The 24047-nt window shown below is 35.2% G+C and overlaps 2 protein-coding genes and 1 pseudogene across 3 annotated transcripts in view; 2 read left to right on the top strand and 1 right to left on the bottom strand.

Moving 5' to 3' along the window:
• Nucleotides 1–5720, top strand: part of LOC138324747 (fibronectin-like) — a 64404-nt gene extending 58684 nt beyond the window's left edge. The window contains exons 14-18 of the mRNA XM_069269906.1: nt 1193–1200; nt 2315–2371; nt 2514–2645; nt 4085–4273; nt 5611–5720. Of these exons, the coding sequence (XP_069126007.1) occupies nt 1193–1200; nt 2315–2371; nt 2514–2645; nt 4085–4273; nt 5611–5720 (496 nt within the window). The remainder of the gene's footprint in view (nt 1–1192; nt 1201–2314; nt 2372–2513; nt 2646–4084; nt 4274–5610) is intronic.
• LOC138327305 (receptor-type tyrosine-protein phosphatase F-like) lies at nt 5611–22893 on the top strand. 2 transcript variants are annotated; one of them, XM_069273294.1, is made up of 8 exons: nt 5611–5712; nt 8536–8709; nt 8991–9189; nt 18127–18282; nt 18603–18740; nt 19292–19437; nt 20443–20532; nt 21621–22893. In XM_069273294.1, the coding sequence occupies exons 2-8, from the start codon at nt 8656–8658 to the stop codon at nt 21753–21755; spliced, it is 918 nt and encodes a 305-aa protein (XP_069129395.1). In that variant the 5' UTR covers nt 5611–5712; nt 8536–8655; the 3' UTR covers nt 21756–22893. The 2 variants fall into 2 exon arrangements, with proteins under 2 accessions (XP_069129395.1, XP_069129403.1); XM_069273302.1 differs by having other exon boundaries at nt 20443–20590.
• Nucleotides 11556–17049, bottom strand: LOC138327188 (uncharacterized; annotated as a pseudogene).
• Nucleotides 22894–24047: the final 1154 nt, after the last annotated feature.

The raw sequence follows: 24047 nt of genomic DNA, 5'->3' as shown, positions 1-24047 counted from the left end.
TTACATTGTAAGGAATCTTCTAGACTTCTTATGATTTTACTAGAAGACATTGTTTTAGATTCCAAATTTTGGGTTAATCAGCGAAAAACTTCTCTTGTGTTATAGAATGATGAGACGCACTTGTTCGGCATAGAGATAAATTCCATTGGGTGTATAATTACTCACAAGTGCCACACTCTATTGAGTACAACCTTCAATTGGAAAACATATCGAGTTTGGCGGTATATAGCGGGTGTACTTACATGGAGGGAAATCCGTTCTGAATACATTCAGGGTGATACTAAGCGGGATAGCAATATAACGGGGTTTTACTGTATACTGTAAATCTGGTAAAACAAAAACAAGTGTGAATGTGAAAATTCGTCAATGCTCTAACTAAAATGTGATTGCATCAAAACAAAGATATATGTTTCACTGTAACAAAACATTTTTATGTCCCCAACATATGATATAAAGGTCATGTGGTGTAAGTCATGTTCATCACCCATATTTAGATTTTATATCGCGACAACTACGATTATGACTTATATTCTTACCTTAAGGTTTTAGACCCTGTGATATTAGGAACAATAAGGATAATAAGGAATATTTGTTAGCTATTGTGCTCTATAATTAAAGTCTAGGTTCTCAAAAAAACACTAGATCGAAAAAAAAATTTTTGGTACTTCAGCTCAAACTCCAACCAGGGTAGCCATGTTTAAGTTAGGCGTATTTTGCACTAAAAAATCCTGAAATTATAATGTTTTTACCTATTCATTATCAAAATTGATATTTCGAACCTATATCTCAATTTGAATTTCCAAATTCATATCATAGTTATCTAAGAATAATTACCTGCCAGAAAACACTTTTACTTTTGAAATTCGTAATTAGCCAGCCAATCAGCGGCCGGGTTAAAATTCTATCCTAGGCTCAATCTTGTATACACACATGCCATTTCGAATGTCTTTTTTTCATTTAGTTAGTTGTTCTCTATATAATACTTCTTAGGCGTATTTGAATATTAATTACTTAATAAAAAGTGTCTATGCATTGGACCTAACCATAAGTAATAATATTGACTCGTAAAGCATTGTGTTGTTTGTATATTTTAGCATGATATGATTTACAACCACCATTGACATGACTAGGTAAAAAGTGTATGGTTTTGTAAAGCCGAATCCGTATAAATAAGCGCTCCTTGTATCTACAGATGCACAGGTAAACATAGTGGCAATGTTATTTGGTTACAGAAATATGTACGGAACCCTGTGGATTTGCTAAACTGAACACAGGGGACCAACTCAATGAAAATGGATGTTGTCAAACATTTTTTGTATTTGGAGGATGGACTGATGATTATATATGACAGTCATGTGATTTTTTTCAATAAATACGAGATTTGAAAAATTATTAAAGTAAATATCCCGATTTTTTAAATAATTTTTCAAATCTCGTATTTATTGAAAAAAATCACATGACTGTCATATATACTCATCAGTCCATCCTCCAAATACAAAAATGAATGACAAAATCCATTTCATTGAGTTGGCCCCCTGTGAAACTGAAATGTACATTTTTGCATAATTTACTAAAATACAAGCAGCATAATAATCTAAGAGTCAACATTATTACATTAGTTAGGCTAGATGCATAGACACTTTTTAACAACTTAGTTATGTTCAAGTATACCTCAGATGTGATATATAAGCATGCAAGATATCGCTAGTTAAAACAGGGTCTAATTCCTTCATTACATGTTTTATTTATAATGTTGGAAATAACGAAAATCTTAGTTTTGAAAGATGTAGATGATAATGATAGACATACTGGAATTTTAAACAGAACAGATAACAAATGCAAGACTTTATCACATTATATTAGATTTGTAGAGGTTTTTGTATTTTCATTCAACAGTCAAAGTGTCTCCAGTTTAACTATTCTCCTGTATACCAGGTGTTTTTTATAAAACACTTATATATAAACTATTGATTGTAGTGCCAGCAACACCGACATCATTTTTAGCAACAGATGTTGATGGTCCAACAATAGTGCTAATCTGGACTCTACCTAGTGGCATCAAAACTAGTTATGACGTTATCACTACACCATCACTTACCCCCACCACTACAGCAACAGAATATATAATTTACAGTTCAGGTGTTACAGATGGACAGAGGTACAACATCTCTATTAACCACAGTCAGTGGTAGTAAGAGGAGTGATCCTCTGGTGGCTACCTTCAGGACAGTGTCCAAAAGTAAGTACATGATACAGAATATATAACCTACAGTACAGGTGTAATAGATGGACAACAACATCTCTATTACCACAGTCAGTGGTAGTGAGAGGAGTGATCCTCTGGTGGCTACCTTCAGGACAGTGTCCAAAAGTAAGTACATGATACAGAATCTGTAACCTACAGTACAGGTGTAATAGATGGACATAGGTACAACATCTCTATTACCACAGTCAATGGTAGTGAGAGGAGTGGTCCTCTGGTGGCTACCTTCAGGACAGTGTCCAAAAGTAAGTACATGATACAGAGTCTATAACCTACAGTACAGGTGTAATAGATGGACAGAGGTACAACATCTCTATTACCACAGTCAGTGGTAGTGAGAGGAGTGATCCTCTGGTGGCTACCTTCAGGACAGTGTCCAAAAGTAAGTACATGATACAGAATCTATAACCTACAGTACAGGTGTAATAGATGGACAACAACATCTCTATTACCACAGTCAGTGGTAGTGAGAGGAGTGATCCTCTGGTGGCTACCTTCAGGTCAGTGTCCAAAAGTAAGTACGTGATACAGAATCCATAATCTTCAGCATCTCTAATATGTACAAGCATGTAATTAATCAATTATATATTTTTTTTCTGAAACTGTTTTATTATTTGGAATTATTTGCATTACCTATCAAATATAGGAAATTTATATTTATATAAATGATATAACTGAAGGTATAACAAATGAAAAGTGACTTTTTGCTGATGATACATCTCTTTTTAAAGTAATAGATACTACTCCGCTAGAAACAGCTACTAGTCTATCTAATGACTTAGAAAATGTAAATGTATGGTCAAAGAAATGGGATATATAAAGTTTAATCCTTCAAAAACAGAATCTGTAACTTTTAGTCGGAAAAGAAATATTATCATTTCTGATATTGCTTTTTAAACTGAAACTGTGGAAAATGTATCTAATCATAAACATCTTGGTGTTTTCTTCTCTGAAGTTGGTAAGTGGCTTCATCATATAAATTTTATCTATAATAAAGCAAGTAAGCGTATTAACTTACTTGAGTCTGTTAAATAATGAGTCGCAAAACATTCATCACAATATATAATGCTTATATAAGACCCATACTTGAATATGGTGACATCATTTTTGATATTTAGGATCTTATCTTTTCTCTTCTTCCTAACTGACTTTATCTTTCCTAATGCCTCACTTGGCACCGCCTCACTTTTGGCCTTGAGTTGAGCGTTCGCCCCTGTGAGGAAGGCTCTGGGTTCTGTCCCCTGGCCGAGACACACCAAAGTCTATAAAAGTGGTAGTTTCTGCTCCTGCTTAGCGCTCAGCATACAGGGAGTGGGACGACTGGTTCGCCCGTTGTCAGTATAATGTGACCGGGTGGGGTGTGTTGCTTGGTGTCTTCGGCGACATGCTTCAGTGATATAGCACTATAAAAAGGGCAACAGTTCCACTATACAAGAAGACACAACACGAACATACCGCAGTCTCCCAGTACACTCACCTCGCACAACATACACCCAACACACCGCATACATAGGAGGCCGTCCTTACATGACCATAGCTGTTTATAGGACGTTAATAAATCAAACAAACAAACAAACAAATTTGATAATTATAATATGTTTATACTGTTATATATTGTAAACAACACTACATATCTTAACTTATATATCGTATATATCTTGCTATGTACTAGTTGTTACTTAGGGAGAGAACTTATATAGGCTATATTGAATATAGGAAATTTGTATTTTCAAACCTTTGATTTTTTTCCTAGATCACTTTTTTTGATATATTTTTAATTACTTTTGGTGTAAACATGTTGAATATCATTTTTACTTCCAGCCCCTGATCCTCCTACATCACTTACCTGTCATGCCACAACTGACCAATCTATCACCCTCTCCTGGACAGCTCCATCACTACCACGAGGAGATATCCAGTATTACGTGGTACAGAGAGTTGATATCGGTGCTTTGTTTACCACGACATCCAGTACAACCGAGTATACTGTGGCTAGTGGGCTACAGGCTGGTGAGGTTAAGTTACATTAAAACCAATATCTTAAATACATAACATTAATATTAATAGTTTTGTTCATTATATTTTTAAGCCCACCGGCATCAGATGGTGGGCAATTCAAATCGTTTTTCGTCCGTGGTCTGTCGTCCGACCGCCTTTTCGTCCGTTAACAATTCTTGTTATTGCTTTTTCACAGAAAGTGCTGATAGGATCTTTCTCAAATTTCACATGTAGGTTCCCCTAAGGCCCTAGTTGTGCATATTGCATTTTGAGACTGATCAGTCAGTCAACAAGATGGCTGCCAGGTTTTAATAGTGAAAGTTTGTTACCACTTTTTCTCAGAAAGTACAGAAGGGATCGTTCTCAAATTTCATATATATGTTTCCCATATTTGTGCATATTGCAGTTTTCGGACACATCGGTTAACAAGATGGTCGCCAGGCAGACATCATGGATTTTGATAGTTAAAAGTTTGTTACCGCTATTTTTCAAAAAGTGCTAAAGGGATCATTCTCAAATTCCATATGTATGCTTCCTTATGACCCTACTTGCGCACATTGCATGTTAGGACCGATCGGTTAAAAGATGGCGGTTAGACAGCCATTTTGGATTGTGATAGTTGAAGTTTTTTACCACTATTTCCCAGGAAGTACTCAAGGGATCACTCTCAAATTTCAACAAGATGGCGGATTGGATTTTGATTGTTAAAGTTAAAAAAACAGAGAAAAGATCCCTATTTCCATTGTCAGATATAATCTTTGGTGGGCGCCAAGATCCCTACCTTTAGGTAGTTTTGTCAACTAATTAAGTGTTTTCTTCTTCATTCAATAGTTATGGAAATGTGGATTTCCAAAACAAATTTCTGATAGCAATAATTAATGCTAACTATAAGCCTTGTGAAATTCCCCTACTATGTGTGTATGACCAGTTCCAGAAAATGATGGACTATTCAAATCACTTAACATCCTACATTTGTCAATTCTCTGTCCATAAAAGCTAAAAGTCCCTGGTCTTCTTTGGTGCATCTGACATGTAGATCATTCTTAAGCAATGGTTAAAATGAAGAATGAAGAGAATCAGAAAAAGTACCATATAGGTGCAGCCCTAAATGGTTTATTGCTTAGTTAAACATACTGGTTGAAATAACACTTTACAATGCTAGAACCATCATATTTGTTTTTAATGATTATATTATAATTTAGGAGAAGTGATGGTGAGGGCCTGGATATTATCAAACTGGAGTATCAAAATGCTCCTTTTTTCGTTGTACTCCTTTTTTCATTAAAAACCCCACCTGACCATTTACCTTTCCATCCCTTAACAAACCATTTACTTAATTTTCATTTCAGCGATGTATTACACATTCAACATAGCTACAGTCAATGATGCAGTGACAGAGACCAACCAAAGTTCATTCAGCTCCATGTTAGGATGTGCTACTAAAGCCGCCAGTAAGTAAAGCACATACAAGAAATAGCTTTTCTAGGTGTTCATATTAAGTTCTGCTTAACGCTTCAAACCCAGGCTAAGAATGGTAAAGTGGTTAAAGGCCTCTTATGTGTGGTTTAGGCCCTTTTTGGTCCCTAACGTCATTGATTTTTTATAACTAATTGTTAAGAAAAATTTGTTGTATTTAAATTATCTTAGTACTTTCAATGGTAGCCATCAGAAATAAACATATAAATTAAACAAAGGTGTAAATTTTGTATTTTTTCGCCGTACGCCGTGCTTAAACTTTTCATTAAAACAGCTTCTTTTAAATAACCGAAAGACCTAGGATACTGATGTTTGGCTTCTAGCATGCTGGAATGAAGTGCTACAAAGTTTGTTCTAATGAATGACCTTGACTGCCAATCATGGTCACAGGTGTCAAATAGGCTAAACTATTATGAATGACTTCTTGTGAATCACTATAAGACGCCTAGTGACCTGATATTTAGCCATATAATGCTGGAATGAAGGGCTACTAAATTTTTAAATAAATGACCATTTGCCATTCAAGGTCACAAAAGTCTAACAGGCTAAACTCTTTGAAAGTCTTCTTGTGAAAAACTAAGAGTCCTAGAGACCTGATGTTAAGTCTGTTACGTGTTGGGGTGAAGGCTTATGAAGTTTCTGCAAATGAACGACCTTGACCTGCATTCACATTGGACAAAATGATTAAAATTTTCTTGTTAATAATTAAGAGGCCTAGGGACCTGATATTGATGCAAAGTTATTTTGCCCTACTGTATACTTTGACTGTGCTGTTTGTGTCAATAGTCAGATGACCGTTTAAGCTCATGAACTTCTTGTTAGGTCACATTACCATAGGTCATAGGGACCTATTGTGATAGTCTTTAGTGCATCGTCGTGCCTCGTCCGTCGTGCGACGTCCATTAACATTTCCTTGTTGTGCACGCGATAACTTTATTAAATATTCACTGAGCTTATTGAAACCTTATCTGTAGAATACCATTGGAAAGATATAGGACAAATTCGAAAATCGGCTTGATTCGACAGTCAATTACAGAGAAATTGCCCTTTGCAAAGATAAGTATTATTGGACCTTGTGTACATAATAACATCAGTAAATATGCACTCAGCTTAACGAGACTTTGTATGTAGACTACCATTGGAAAGATCTTGGACCAGTTCGAAAATGGGCTTGGTTCGACTGTAAACAAACATTTTTGTAAAGATTTTGGTATTCCAAGATGGCCGCTGACCCACTTCCTGTTTTCAGGTTTCAGTCTCCGATCTCAATGAAAATTGTTCTATAGGGGTTTTAAGGCATGACGAACAACATGTAAATATTTTCGTAAAGATTTTGCTATTCCAAGATGGTCGCTGGCCCACTTCCTGTTTTCAGGTTTCGGTCTCCGATCGCAATGAAAATTGGTATGTAGGGGTATTAAGCGATGCTGATCAATATGATAAAAAAATTGAAAGATTGTCGCTTGGCCAACTCCCTGTTTTAACATTTTCGTCTGAAATTCATTGAAAATTGGTAAATGGGAGTTTTAACTTAAACTTTTAAGGGATGCCATACAGTCATGATAACTGCCAAATCAATTCCTCTGAGATAGTCTTGTATTAGTTATGTACATTTTAGGAGACCCTGAATTCCAATATAAAAGTACATCAAAATTTTCCCAAGATGAATGTTCATACACTGAGCAACTGCATTCTTGATTTGTTGCAGCAGGGGATGGGGAAGGGGAGGGAGACTATGTAATGGTGTCCATTACAATGAGTACTTGTTATTATTCGACCTTGTGAACGTAATAACTTTAGTAAATATAAACCAAGCTTAATAAAACTTTATGTGTAGACTAACATTGGAACGATCTCAGACGAGGTAAAAAAGCAGCATGATTCAACGGTTAATTTACGGAGTTATTGCTATTGGACCTTGTGAACGCGGTAACTTAATAAATATGAGCCAATCTTAATGAAAGTTTGTATGTAGACAGGCATTGAAAAGATTTTAACCGGGCTTGAAAATCAGCTTGATTCGACGGTAATTAATGGAGTTATTGGCCTTTGCACTAAAAATGTTATCGGACCTTGTAAACGCGATAACTTTAGTAAATATGCACCGAGCTTAATGAAACTTTGTATGTATACTAACAGTGGATGGATCTTTGACAAATTCAAAAATCGACACGATTCGTTCGTAACTTAAGGAGTAATTGCCCTTTGCAATAATAATTATTGAACCTTGTGAACACATAATTTGTGTAAATATGAACAGAGCTTTATGAAATTTTGTGTGTATAATAACATTAGAAATATCTCGGACGAGTTTGTAAATCATTATTATTGGACCTTGTGAATACAATTACTTGAATAAATATGCACTAAGCTTCATGAAACTTTGTATTTAGACTAAAATAGGAAAGATCTCTGACAAGTTCGAAAATCGACCTGATCAGATCGTAACTTGCGAAGTTACTGCACTTTGCAATTATAATTATTGAATTATTTCGAAACTTTGCATATAGACTTACATTGGAAATATCTAGAACAAGTTTGAAAATAAGCTTGATTTGACTCTAACTTATTTACGGAGTTATTGCCCTTTGGACTAATAATTATTGAACCTTGCGAACGCTGTTATGCGATTGAATAAACACCAAGCTTAATTAAACTTTGTATGTAGATGTATGTTTCTATTTCGTGAATAAAAGACATCAGTTTGCTAGTATATTACATAACTAATTTGTATCAAATATCAGGAGACTGTTAAGGCACATGGACCTTTTGTATTTCTAATTGTGCTTTCTTTACAGTGTCACTTCCGCCAGAAACCTTGGTCGTATCACAGATACTAAGTCGACAGTTTACTCTGAACTGGACACTACCTGCAGTGACCAATGGTGCCCTAGGAGGGTACAGACTCACAGTACTAGATGGGAGCACATGTGTCCGTGAGGTTTCTCTTTACATGTACATCATGTCCGGGGGTAAGGAATTAAGTTTTTTATCGTAAAATATATATCTACATTATATATTGGTGTTTACAAGTATTAAGAATAAGAAATATATATCAATAGTAATCTCTTTTCTGATTAAAGCTAGGTGTCTTAGTTCATTGTTTTATCTTAAATTTTGTGAAATTAATTATCTATCCATGAAATAAAAATGAATTAACAGTTTATTATCATTTTTGTTCATACACTGTTTATTAATGCATCTTCATGATAGTAGTGAATGATGAAAAAATGCATTAATTTCATTTTTGCAGTATTCACTTTTCCTGTCTGCCAGTTCATGTGGAGCAGGCGACAAACTATCAGTAGTAATTCTACCTGCAGACCTAGATAGCTACACTTATACTGTGGCCACCATGAATCCTTACATCAACTACACTGTTAGTGTGCTGGCCGTAAATGATGCAGGAGACGGTCATCCCAACACAACGTACGTCATAACTGACCAGGAAGGTGAGTCCTGTATTAGGTTATAATTGTAGAGGTGACGGTCACCCCAACACAACGTATGTCATAACAGACCAAGAAGGTGAGGCCTGTATTAGGTTAAAATTGTACAGGTAATGGTCACCCCAACCACGTGCTCATACGCCAGGAGGAGTCAGGTAAATTTACAACACAACACAACGTACGTAGGTCATAACAGGCCAGGATGGTCGAGTACTGTATTAGGTTATAATTGTACAAATGGACGATCATCGCAACACAACGTTCGTCATAACAAACCAGGAAGGTGAGTACTGTATTAGTTATAGTTGTACACGGTCATCCCAACACAACGTACGTCATAACAAATCAGGAAGGCGAGTACTGTATTAGGTTATAACTGTACAATTGACGATCACCGCAACCCAACGTTCGTCATAATAGACCAAGAAGGTGAGTCCTGTATTAGGTTATAATTGTACAAATAATGGTCACCCTACCATACCATAACAGACCAGGAAGGTGATCCGCGAGTCCTTTATAAGGTTATAATTTGTACAAATGATGGTCACCCCACGTATGTCATAACAGAACAGGAAGGTGACGGTCACACTAATAAGACGTTATCGAAGGTCCCCTCAAACACACACATAATATTAGCTTGTAGTCCAGTAAAGATAGGGTGTTACCCAAAAATAATTGCAACAAAATTTTTCTTTGTTTTTCGTACAGATCTGACTTTGTTTTATACAAGAAAAAAAGTCGCCGCAAAATCCGGAAGTTTTTCTTGAAAAAAAAACAGGAAATAGGGATATTTGCATAATTTGCCAACATTCACTGTATGGCAAGAACGTTATAAGGACAACACAGATTGCCAAAACATAAGTTGAAATCAACACAGGGAAAACATTATGACAACATCAAAATTGCATAATTATGTCTTTCTAACAGCCAAATATGCTTTTACTGGATTGTTAAGATAAAAAATTGTTATTATCAACAATACAATTGATACTCATTTTGATGGAATCTTTTTAAATAAAACTTGTTGATTAAAGGCTTTAAAAGTAAAACATTTTACTTTCATTACCTGAGATAACATGGTTGCTCAAAGTTGGCCTTTTGGCCTTTTCCAAGGATATTTTGAAATCCAAATTACATATTATGTCTTTTTTATTCAAGAATTATTCAGTAAGTACCGTTTCAAGTGTTCAGATAGTTATTAATTCAGATGATTTGTAGGCTATACCTTAAAAGAGACAAGGTGAGACAAGACGTGAGGTCGACCAAATCCTCTTTTAGTGCCAATTTGACTAAACTTCTCTAATTGGCTAAGTCCTTAAGTTGAAATATCAACAAGAGGCCAGAGGGCCTGTATCGCTCACCTGGTTTATAATGCAAAGTACTGTTGTGAATACTGGTTCATTTGGGTTTTTTTCTGAAGGAATTTGAATATTTACCTCTAATTCCCCTATTGGGCCCCGCCCCTCCTGTCCCCGAGGGGTCAGAGCCAAAATTTATACAAGTTCTGTTCCCCTTCCCACAAGGATGTTTGTGGCCAAATTTGGTTACAATCCATGCAGAACTCTAGGACAAGTAGCGATTTATAGGATTTACCTCTATTTCCCCTATTGGGCCCCGCCCCTCCTGCCCCGGGGGTCAGAGCCAAAATTTATGCAAGTTCTGTTCCCCTTCCCACAAGGATGTTTGTGGCCAAATTTGGTTACAATCCATGCAGAACTCTAGGACAAGTAGCGATTTATAGGGATTTAAACTCTAATTTCCCAGTACTGGGCCCACAGCTTATTCATCCTGCCCCATAGGGGGTCTGAGCCAAAATTTATACAAGTTATGTTCCCTTTCCTCCAAGGAATGTTTGTGGCCCAAATTTGGTGTACAATCCATGCAGTAACTCGTATGACTATATAGCGAAATAAAGGAAAATGTGTGACGACGGACGGACGACGGACGACGGACGCCGCGCCATGACAATAAGCTCACCGGCCCCATCGGGCCAGGTGAGCTAACAAATGTGAATGATCTATTTTGATGACTAGAATCATATTGCAAAATCCTTTGCCAATATTACAACCATAATGGAGCGGTTCTTTTAAACAGCTGGGATTAAAGAGTTCCGTTTTTTGGGATCAAATATTTTGAACAGGACCAGTTTTTTCATTTTCCATAATGATACTGGAATGGGGGTTACATAATTTTCAATGAGATAAAGGATTAAAATGAAAGTTCAATTTCAATTTTATAGCTGAAAATCATTACAGTTCTGATTTATTTAATGGCAAAATTTTATGACAAACGAATAAAGCATATTCGAAAAAATAAGATTTTTGTATTGCAGATTTATCATTAGATGCACAGACAACAAAGAATTTCAATTTTGGATTTATGGTCACAGCTTTAATGAATATATACATATGGCGGCACGGTCCATCAAAAGACCATAATGGCACGCCATCAAACAAATTCAATCAAAATTGCAACACAAATTAATTGATAGATTCTGGGAAACAGTAATCCACCAATTAAGATGGCCGCCGGTCCATCAATAGACCATAATGGCAAGCCATCAATCAAATAAATTGATTGATTCTGGGAAACCATCCTCAATCAATTAAACAATAAATTCAATCAATCAATCAATCAATCAATCAATCAGATGTCAATAGTGATCAGTGATACTGGGAAACAGATATCAACTGATTCACGTCAATATAACAGCATATATAATCAATATGATGTCAATCAATCAATATAAATCATTAATATGTACCGCGAAATCTGCCAAAGGAACGTGCACCAAAGGTAGCACGTTCACAGCCAAACGAAAACCAAATAAGATGGCGACACATTTCACGGTACAATGCTGTGACCAAAAATGCCTTCATCATTCATAGCATTGCTGACTTAATTATTTGGAAAGAATGTATTACTTGTTCTGAAGCTTTCTAATGCAACTTGCAAGGTGTTTATCATTCCTCAAAGCAGAGAGGGGAACTAGAGTTTGGAAACTAATTTTTTGAGTTGGTATTTGTATGTAACTCTTGTAAGTACTTGATTTCCACTTACCACATTCCATAATAGCTTCAGTAGACATATTAGATAGGGATGTAGGTGTGGTTGCACTAATTCTGAAGGAATGTGCTTTGCAGTACCTACTGTTGAATGCTTTTGTAAGGACACTAGAAAATTGATATATTGTCAAGTCTCTACCACCAAAATGACATAGTAATGGAGCCTGAACCCTATGTCGAACTGCCATATGTCTGCGAAGATTACCGACTGGACAATAAATGGCATCATCAATTTGTAGCTCGATGATAGTACCTTTGCTATATTGATCAGTTTTTGAAGAAGAGAGGTGTATTATGGCAGCATTTTCTTGAAGTGACACTTCCAAAAATGTTATAACCCTGAAAGGCATGTGTTTACTATTCACTGTGATTTCACCTACCGGGGAAATAAAATGCTAATGAATATACTGAGAGCTACAAATACTGCAGTATAGCCAACTCACCCGATTTCCCCCGGTTGACCCGTTATTTAGACATTTTAGAATGCCTAACCTGATTGACCCCGCGGGTCATCAAATAACCCGATTCTCAGGACTGGGACCAAAGTGTCAAAAAGCTCACAAAAATTACGTCAGATATAGCCATTAGCAAAATTTTAATTACATCTCAGGGCTTAAGACTCATATCAGGCCCTTGTATAATGCAGGTAGCTATGTTTGTGTTTTCACAAACTTTAATAAAGGTGTGAAATTGTAGCAATCAATCTATTCAGTCATGCATCACGATGTCTATGATCGTTTTTAGCCTGAGCCAGCTAGGAAATTAGACTGGGCCAATTAATACTGTTCAAAATCAGAAATAATCTCTTCAAAATTCTTCAAAAGCACAAACACTTGTGATTTCAGACAAAGATTTACTCACATGAATAAAATGTAGTCAACATGAACAGTATCCTGTTACAGTAGGCAGGCAAGCCAATCATAATGGCCGCCATTTTGTTTGAGTCAAAGGTAATAATGAAACCGGACACGTGTAGAACAAAAAATCCGGATTTTATCAAATATTATTTATGTTATTAAAAAAAAATTATCATAAATATTATTGAATATATATGAAAATAATAAATATATGCATATTTAAAGGCTTTTAAAAAGTGTTAAAAATTACACTAAAATGTTTCTTCGTATATGACCCTTGTTTTGACCCTTTCACCCGTTATTTTTAAAGGTGATCACCCGATTTGACCTCATCAGAGGTTGGCAATACTGATACTGGGAATTGGGAAATACCTTAATAATGCTAGCCAAAAAAAAAAAAAAAAAAAAATCTACCGTTATAGGTCATCTGGTGTCACCACCTTCATCACTATCTTTCTTAATTCCCTCCAACAGTTTTTTAACAATAATTTGTTGAGTAAGATCATCATGACCACCTAGCTTGCAATTAAAACTCAAACCAATCAAAGTTTGTACTGTAGAGTGCGAATAGCCTTTAACAGACATATATATGCAAAATATCGCATTACTTGATGTATCTTTGGTGTTTTGTTATTCTGCATAGTAAACTATAGCTACTAGCTAATATTTTCTACACAAAAAAAAAATTAATTTCTTAAACATTAACTCATAAGACCAAACTTGGACTGCCAATTATTGGCACCAATTCTAAGAAAGTTATGTCTCTCATGATGGATTTTCCCTGCCAATCACTTGGACACCTGAAAACTATCCAATTACTTCCCCAACAGGAACTACAAACTAATTCACAATTCCCTGCACTACCTGTACACAGACCTAAATCCACATTAATGCGCCAAGAACTCTCCGCAAAGTAACAGGACCCATTAAAATAAATCTTTCAAAAATAGCAACCACATTTTTTAAGTCTGCTCTTATATCCTCAGATATTCTTACTTTATAAAAGGGGTTCCGTATGCCTGTCATTGCATTAAACATAGCCGTGTAAAGGTCCTAGCTATTGGTATAGCGTTTGCACAACAAGACATAATCTCAGCCAGACTGTAATTCATGCAGTTTTACTTTCCAACACTTTCACGATTTCTGACCAGAGAGATACCACTTTCTCCGAAGGTACCCTGACTACCATTTTAATAGTGTCAATTTCAAGACCCAAAAAACACAACAACTGTAGTTAGACCTTCTGATTTATCCTCAGCTATAAGTATACACATTTCATTGCATGTTTCTCGAAAGAAGATATGAGCCTAGCACATGTATCACATTTTTCTTTTCCAGCAAATATAAAATCGTCCAAATCTTGATCTAGACTTTGCTCACTGCCATCTCCTTAACTACTCATTCAATAAATGTTGATTTTTTTTTTTTTTTTTTTTAAATAGACTACATGAAATTGAGCACCCCATGGGTAAACACTTATCAAAGAAAAACTTATCTTGAAACTTAAATCCTAGTATCGGAAAATCCGCCGAATGGATTGGGAGGACGGAATGCAGATTTAATATCAATTTTCCTTAACAAAGTCCCGTTTCCCAACTGCTATAATTTTAACTACTTTATCAAATGACGAGAATTTAACAGAAACTGTATCAGGATCAATATTACTATTTAAACTTTTACCTGAAGTCCATGAAAGGTGAGTAATTAACCTCCATTTTGCATCTTTTTGGGAACTAAACCTAGGGGACCCTATATCCACTGTGCCATTGATTTTTCTTCAAAGGGAGCCTACTTCTCTACCTAATTCTACTTCCTGCAATATTTTCTGATATGTCTGTGTGTGTTAGATATATGGAGGCCACTTTCAATTTTCTGGATTCTCTCGGGATCCTTGAGCCTAGATATTGAATTCTAAAACCATTTTAAAAATCCCCAAAGAAGCTGTGTCCCTACTGCTACCTGTGGGTACTTAGCCATCCAGTAGCTAAGAGCTGTGATTTTTATTTGTGTCTTTCCTAATGTCCACTCTTGTTTGTGATTCTTGCTTGTTTCCCACCTGTCTTTGCTGTTTTGTATTGTTGCTTGTTTTTCGGAAAGAATATGAGTTGTCTGTACTCATTTTAACACAATTCATACTAGCATGCCCCCCACTACACGTAATACATATGTGATAGTAGCTACAGTTTGGGCGTGTACAATTTCCTTTATAATTGTAGTCGAAACATTTTAGGGTGTTAGAATTTTGATTTTTTGACTGAGGTAGGGGGACCCGCTGTGGCTGCATATATAACAGGTATAATTCATTGTTAATAATGTCCCATGCCCCTTGGGAATTAAGAGCTTTTCATAACCTATATTGCTCGTCATATTTGATCCAGTCCATGCCACCACATCTCTGAGCCCCAAGGCAAACAACCTGCATGTATTTTTACAACCCATGCAACTGTTCTGGGTGCATTGCTGTATAAATGCTGATATATTATATATAATGAATGCATCTGTCCATTTATTGATGTCAAAAATCTTAGGATATTGATTTTTTGGTTTAATAAGAAGCCCCCATCAACTAGAGATATCCTATGAGCCCGATGGGAATCCCCCATTGAGTTAGACAACAATTGTGAAAGTACAACATACTTTCCATTTGTAATCTTATGCTTCACTGAAACAGATACATACAAGCCTAACATATCATTAACACTTGCAATAGGGGTTGGCATTACACCAAAGTACGTACCCAGGTCTTGTAATACAGGAGGTGTTGCTGCTACCGGTAGCTCAGGTGGCATATAATGGTCAGTTCCACTCCCAGTTGCAAGAGGTCCTGAAATCGTCCCATGACTAGGCCCAACTGTCGACGTCACCGACTCAACTTCTGCAGGCACTGTTGCTTGTCCTGTCCTCTTCCGTCTCTATAGAAGTCTCGCCACGGATGCATTCATGCATGAATAAAAAAAAAAAAACAAAATGTGTGATTAGAACACCTTTATAATATTTTAATAATTATAACAAATAATGTATATGGTATACCATTACTAAAATACTGCTTTGTTTATAATTGTGAAATCAAAAACATCTCACATTTCAAAACAAAAATTTACAAGTACTGTTCAATTTAACCATAACAATATTGTACATGTACAGAAACGCAAACGGTTCACATTGGTACGCCGATCGACTTGACCGAAATACATAGGTCATGACCGCTAGGTAAACTCGACCCAACAGGGAATCTCGCCCCGAATGGGTAAAGTTAATCAATACGATCGCAATCGTCTCCAAGGAAGTGTTTAACTGTTACAATTAATTGTTTAATATTTAAATGATCGATCACATTCATGCTAGCCTACATTAATTACAAATGTATGTGCGATCTCGGCAACAAAGTAAAACTCGGCCCAAGTACATATTGTACATTCACGATCGTCAAAATTATTCCGAGTTGAATACAATAGGATATATCCTATAGTGAAACAGATTCAAAACAATGAAATATACCAATTATTAATTTCGATGCATTCATTATGTATCACAAAAAGTATGACTTTACTTTTAATACTTTGCCAAACTATCGATCACGCCGGCGCCATGCCGGATTATGAAGTCAATGACGGAAATAAATCCATTCCCATCTAACAGAATGTATTTGAGAAATCAATCCAAAATCAGATTAAAAACATACATTAGATATCAAACAAAAGAAATGCATCGAAATTTTTGAAGAAATTGAGTGTTCAAACCAATTATTTTTTCACATAAACTTAGCCTCTATCAAAGCTGTCATTGTACCAAGTTGTCTTCATTTAAAAAGGGGGAATAACTCGTCAGCAATTCTGACATAACTTTTTTAGGTATCACGCTACCAAATCAACAGGTGCCCTCCGATAACCGCACTATATGGTTTATTGCCATAAGTGCTAATATGGTAACTTTACACAACTTGTTTTGGTATTCAGCCAAATTAACGTGATAAGTTTTTAATACTAAATAAGATATGCATATTTATACCGTTTTTACAACAAATGATCAAAATAACAAGTAGAAAATATACAAAAAGATATAACATATTTGGATGCATTTGCTTTTTTCTTTTCCAAAATATGTGTTTTGCCAAAAATCTAACTATAAAAACGCTTCAAATTGGCACGATCAGTCAACTTGGCAGGTTAATATTTAGTTTTTTCTAGACAATGTTTTATCGATCATGCATTATTATCAAAGAAAAGGTAACCCTTTAAGATATAAAATATAAACTGATATTGTTCAGGGTAAATTTTATGAATATTTGCATCTAATAAAGCAAAAATGGTAATGCTAGCAAATTCAAAAGGTTTTGAGCGTTTTCATCCTTCTTTATTTCTTTGATTGACTGGAATTATTGTATCATTTCAACTTATTTGTACTAACCTAATGTTTGTCTTACTATATACTCGATTTCATATCTCAAGTATTGCAAAAATAGCAGATATTGTACTTTAAAGTGTGATTTCTTTATATTTTCATAGTTTTCGGGTTTTGAAAAAACGACTTTCCAAACATATGATTTTTGGCGACTTTGTTCATGATAAAGTACTAAAATCCTCCAACCCAAAAAGCAGAAAACAAATTCTGTTGCAATTATTTGGAGGTTAGGCCTCTATTTTTCGTATTTTACTGGACTATTAGTGAGTAACAACAGATTGATTTACTAGTACTCTTATTTTCGGCATATTTTTCTCAAAGATTAAACTCTCTGATTTGACCATTAAGTAAACACGCTATAAAAATCCAAATCTAATTAAAATTAGACTTGTAGTTCCGCTCAAGTATGATGTTCTACATTACGCTCCAATCCAAGATGTAACAACACCCCATTGGGGTCACCTCAGCATGACCGTTGGCCTAGAGTAGGAACATTTCGGGATGTACTGTTAGCTGTTACTTTCAACGAATGAATTAACCACATTGAGCTATATTTTTATTTAGGTTATTAAAATATTATCATGTATATCAATGCTGAAAATGATTTATTTCTCCAGTTCCTCAGAGTCCCTCGACCCTGACAGCTGCTGTTGTGAGTAGTACAGAAATACGTGTGAGCTGGACCATCAGTGGTCCGGAGCCTGGACCTACTACCTACACACTGAACGTTATACCTGACTCTCCAGAGACAAGTCGTTTAGAAACTGTAATCGGTGAGTAATACAGTATAGGTGATTCACTAGAGACTATCCTCGTCTAAATCATCAGAAACATTATATTTTGGTTCCCATGGATATCTGGCAACCTTTCAGAATAGAGAAAAAAGAAAGAAATTCTTGAGAAAAATAGCCGTGATTAAAAATGAATGTTATTAATTTATGAACCTAGAAATTAAGATTTGTGGTAAACACCAGGATATAGCAACTAACAGTTAATATAATTATATATAAATATTGATTGTTATTATACTGTCATCTCAAGTGTTGCCAAAAGTGACTTTTTAGTACATTTGTATGTTTTATTTGTTGTTCAGTGTTCTCGACCACCACACTCTTGGTGACAAATCTAGAGGAGTACAGGACCTACACATTCAATCTGACCGCCAGTACTATCAAGGGGACAGCAGCTTACTATAGCCCAACACTGCCGTCTGCCAAGACAAATGCTGCAGGTACATTATACATGATTCAACAGATTTCACATTTTTTACCCGTTTAAATGAATATGAAGTGTTATAATTTTCTTTCTCGTTTGGTTTACGTTATATCAAACAGTTTGACAGGGTGTCACAGAGCATCAATTCATAGGAATTAAAGTAGTTGCGAAAAATGTTTCTTACAAAAATCATAATCTGTATTAAACTGGATTCGAGAAATTACATTTTTACAATGAAGTTTGACAAAATCACACCAGAAATCAATCTCAAAGGTGATCCAAACTCACATATATTTTCAATTATTACATTTATTTCCCATTTATAGTAATGTGCTTTGGAATTAAATTACTGAAAGAGAAAACAAGTTTTTTTTTTGTTTTATTTCGATCAAAGACAAATAATTTCACTGCTCCGATAAATCATGCTGTTTCTATTTTGAATTGTCAATATATGGGCATTAATCGTTCTCGGCATCTTATTTCATCCATGCAGCAAGCTAAACTCTAAGACATAATTGAAATCTCATAACATCTATTTTACTATCCATCCATTTTCTGGTTTGATAGCTCCTGGTCCTGTAGAGAATTTTGTAGTAGCTCGACCTGACGGACCAGACTTTACTACTGTGACAGTATCCTGGAGTCTTCCGTCGGTATTACAGCGGAACAGCGATATCACCAAATTCATGTTCGCACACAATGCCACTGGAGGGGTAAGATTGCCTTCATAGATCATACAGATTACTAACCATCACTTTCTGTATTTTCTCACTTTCTGTATTTTCTCAGAGATAACAAATATTTTTCTCTATTGAATGCCTTTGATTGTTGTTAAATTTCCGAATGGATCAATGGAAATATATGGATTATTTTCACACTGATATATAAGAAATCAATTTTGGCACATCGTAATGCATATATATTTGCCTAAAAAGTTGGTAACTGCATACAACTTTCACTCTTTTTCTAAACTCTGCCATAACCTAAGTTTAATAAATATTTCCAGCCAAATAAAATGTGTTTAAACTCACTATCCTTCTTCTAAAATATATATATATATGCTTCCCCCTCTCTCAACCTCCTTTGCCATTGTATTCTTCACAATTCGTGCTCCACCTCTTTTTGTAAATTTCTTGTTTCTATGTTTATGCATATGTAACGCGTGTCTTGGGCATATTGCAATAATTGTGATGATGATGATGATGATAATGATATGATGATAGTGAATATGATGGTTTTATAAAAAAATGTGATAAAAATTATGATGGTGATGATGATAACATTTGGTTTGGTATGGATTTATATCTTTACGTCCTATTGAAAGCCAGGTTTTTTTTATAATTAAGGACGGCCTGCTGTGTATAAAGTGAGAGGTGCGTGTTTTTGGAGACTGGTATATTCGTGATGATATGATTATGATGATGATAGTGATGATGGTGGTGAAGGTGATAATGACGATGATGATGATGAAAATGATTATAATGATATGAATAGATTGTGATTATGATGATGGCATGATTATTATTATGATGAGGATGAAAATGAATGATAATGGTTGTGATGATGTTTTTGGTTTACTGGAGTATAAAGGTATCTTGACATGTTTCATCATGACACACGTCAATTAAAATCGCTGCCAAAATGCCGTTGAAAAGCAAACAATAGCAATTATATTTAAATGACAATTATGTGGAAGTATTTTGATTATTTTTTAACAGAACCTGAACTCTGCCCCAGAATTAATATCAGTAGTTGACAGCGTAACACGCACTTTGGTAGTGGTACCACAAACAACTTATTATATCGAGGTATGTAGTGTCAAGAACATCATCACAGTAACAGATTCTGAACAACCATCACACTGTTGTAAGTACTATAGTCTTAATCATATTAAACTGTAATGAAAATTTATGTAAAGCTGCTAAAAAGTAGGCAAATACAAGGATTAATAAATTAATCCGAGTAATAACATATAACTATTAACCGGACATCATGATTTTGCATGTTTGATTTTGTTTATTAAGTTAACGGCCGAACAGCCAGGGTCATTAAGGCATCCCATGTGTACAACATATTGTGTGTGAATGTCTATTTTGGTTTTGATTTGTTTGATTAAAAACGTCCTATTAACAGCTAGTGCCATTTACGGACGCCCTTCCATATTTGTGGTGTTGCGTATGCGTGTTTTGGGAGACTGTGATATATTCGTGTTATGTCTTCTTATAATAGAGAAACCCTTGCTCTTTGTATAGTGCTATAACCATGCCGCCGATGACACTTAACAATCACATTGCACCCGGTCACATTATACTGACAACAGGTAAACCAAACGTACAACTCCTTTTATGCTGAGCTCTAAGCAGGATCATAAACTACCACTTTTATAGACTTGTGTATAGGAAAAAGAATCCATAGCTTTCTTACCAGGGTCAATAATAGGAAAAATAAAGGGTGTCGCCTTTTACGATCATTCAATAGGGCACCAGGTACCATTCTATTGCCATACCTAAAGGGCTTATATGTTTTGGGACTTACGTATGTCATATACATGTATTAACTGCTGATGTCATTATAATAATTACTTAATCATTCGTTTTATTCTTTGTCATAACATAGTAGACCATGGTCCTGAAGTGGAACATACATTTCATATACTTTTCAAACAGGTTCAAACATGATTCATATGTTTGTTGTATGTAGCATGTGTTTTTGCGATTAGTTATTTATCGTGCTAGTGTGCAGAATACCACGTTTCAGAGAAACAATGCAAATTTTGCAACAAACCACTGATGTAACAATGAAATTTACCCTCTATAGTAGAAATATATAGTATGCAAAAACGGAAGAGGAAATGACAATTTATATCATCAGTTTGAATCATTTTCATATTTTACAGGTGTATGCTGTAGGTACGGACTTTAGTCTGACTGAATATGTAGGTGTAAAAAGCACGAAAATTTACCATGCTCCACCTGGAGGTAAGCACATCTCAAAATGGGAACTGACTTCATTAAAATCGATAACCAGATGATAATATGATGAGAGACTTTTTGGTATGAATACAAAGCATGGACCACATAAGTGATAAATTACTATGTAATATAAGGTCATGATCAATTTCAATTTTCTTTGAAAGCCCTGTCTTTTATCTCTTTTTTTTGTCTTGAACATCCAGCACCAGAACCCCCTTCCTTACTTATGTCGCGGTGTTTGAATTAACTGTGTACATAAAATATATTATATTAGGTCTTAAAACAACATGCGCTGTGTATTGTCTGGATTTACATGTCCCTGTGTCATGTAATGTCCTGTACATGTAAATCTGTGTATGTAAATTGTTATGATGACGTATGAGAGGTGAGTGAATGGATTGGTTGAGTGTGTCACATTGACCCTGCATGACCCTGTCCTTGCACGTGCACGCCCACCCTGGTGAAAGCGTGTCCACACATTACATGGAAAATAGGCACCGGACATGTAACACCTATAGCTGAAAGTCTGTGTGCTTTACCGCCACAGTGCTGAAAGGTATGTTTATTTAATATATAACTAGAAATAAAGTAATTAACTTATTCTTCATTATGCAATATAATTAATATACTTAGTTTTCTGTTATAACTTCTTTAAATAAATTGTCCATAAACCTTTATAATACAGTATGTATATGTATAACAAAGGATCGCACGTGGTCCGTTAGGTCAGGTAATGTATAGGGTAAAGTGATTGTAAACTAAATGTAATAACCATGAAATTAGAATAGAATTTACTATAGATATATAATAAATAAATACCTTTATATTATATTTATTACTTTACAGTATAAATATATCATATTATAGCCGGTAAATTTATGTCTCCCTATGTATTGTCAGGTATTGTTCTTTTAATTTCAGGTTATCTGTCTCCGTTTTTGTGTATAAATAAACTATCAACTGTTTATAGTTGTCGAAGTAGTTTTTATACCAAGAGAACAAAACCCATATTAATCACTCTCGTGACACTTATTTGTAAGGCTGCTACAGATCAAACCATCACTCTGGCCTGGTCAGCTCCGTCCCAGTCGATTGGACCTAGCATTCAATATTATGTTGTCAACAGCGTTACAACTGGAGCTATATTATGTGGTCAACAGCGTTACAACTGGAGCTATTAGGCCGGGATCTAGGGGGGGGGGGTCTACGTGCACCACCCCCCCCCCCCTTAACGAACCAATGTTTTTCGGAACCCTTATGACCCACTGATAACGAAATCGAGAGGCAACATTGTATAAACTGGGATGAACTTTCGGTTATGACGTCATCAAGATGGCCGCCATCTCGAATTTCACTAAAGATTGAAAAATAGTCATAACATTGACATTTTTCAACCGAAGAAGACAAATGAGGCATCAAAATGACCACAATAGAACAACAAATACATATCAGGACCATATAATCCAATATATATAGTTATTTCTACGCAGGAAATGAAAAAATCGGATTTTAAGCTCAAAAATGGTAATTTTTAAGCAAATTTTTCATATTTGGCTTGACGCAGCAAAAATGTTTGCCAACAGCAAACTATTATTTCTAATCAGTTATTTGACCTCTTATCAATCAGTAAAAACAACACCAACAAAAAAAAAACCAATGTTAACATTGTATGAGCTCCGATTATGGCCGCCATCTCGAATTTCACTAAAGATTGAAAAATAGTCATAACATTAACATTTTTCAACCGAAGTAGACAAATGAGGTATCAAAATGATCATAATAGAACATCAAATTCATACCAGGACCACATAATTCAATATATGTAGTGATTTCTAGGTAGGAAATGAAAAAATCGGATTTTAAGCTCAAAAATGATAATTTTTTAGCAAATTTTTCATATTTGGTTTGACGCAGCTATAATTGTTTCCCAACAAGAAACTATTATTCGTAATCAGTTATTTGACCTCTTATTAATTAGTAAAAACAACAACAACACAAATATATAGAAATGCAAGAGAATTATTGTTATACCATCATTTGGTTTACAAAACATTACCGGGTGCGTATACAGGGTATATGATTGCTGTTTTTTCCAAACCGCTGACACTACAGTTTCCGGATGTCTTAGAACTTCCTGAAGATAACATTGGCAATTGACGATTCATATCTTAACACATTTGAATTTTAAGTTGGCTTAATATCTAAGTGGGACTTGACAATTTCCTAACAAAATCCATTTTCATGTTCGAAAGTTTGTAGACTAGTAGCGTCTCAATGAATTTTTACTGCACAACGCCAACTAATAGGGTATCAAATTAAAACTGAAGAAAGCATTTGTTTCCGTTAATACC

Source organism: Argopecten irradians, chromosome 1 (genome assembly GCF_041381155.1).
Source record: "Argopecten irradians isolate NY chromosome 1, Ai_NY, whole genome shotgun sequence".
Taxonomy (NCBI): domain Eukaryota; kingdom Metazoa; phylum Mollusca; class Bivalvia; order Pectinida; family Pectinidae; genus Argopecten; species Argopecten irradians.
The sequence above is the reverse complement of the archived record's forward strand: the minus strand, read 5'-3'. Positions and strand labels throughout refer to the sequence as shown.

What these genes read in the sequence shown, in the direction of transcription:
- LOC138327305 (XM_069273294.1), top strand. Translation starts at nt 8,656, where the DNA reads ATGGGAGCACATGTGTCCGTGAGGTTTCTCTTTACATGTACATCATGT. An exon ending in CGTCATAACTGACCAGGAAG is followed by an intron (nt 9,190 to 18,126) that starts GTGAGTCCTGTA and finishes TTATTTCTCCAG; the next exon opens with TTCCTCAGAGTCCCTCGACC. An exon ending in TCGTTTAGAAACTGTAATCG is followed by an intron (nt 18,283 to 18,602) that starts GTGAGTAATACA and finishes TTTGTTGTTCAG; the next exon opens with TGTTCTCGACCACCACACTC.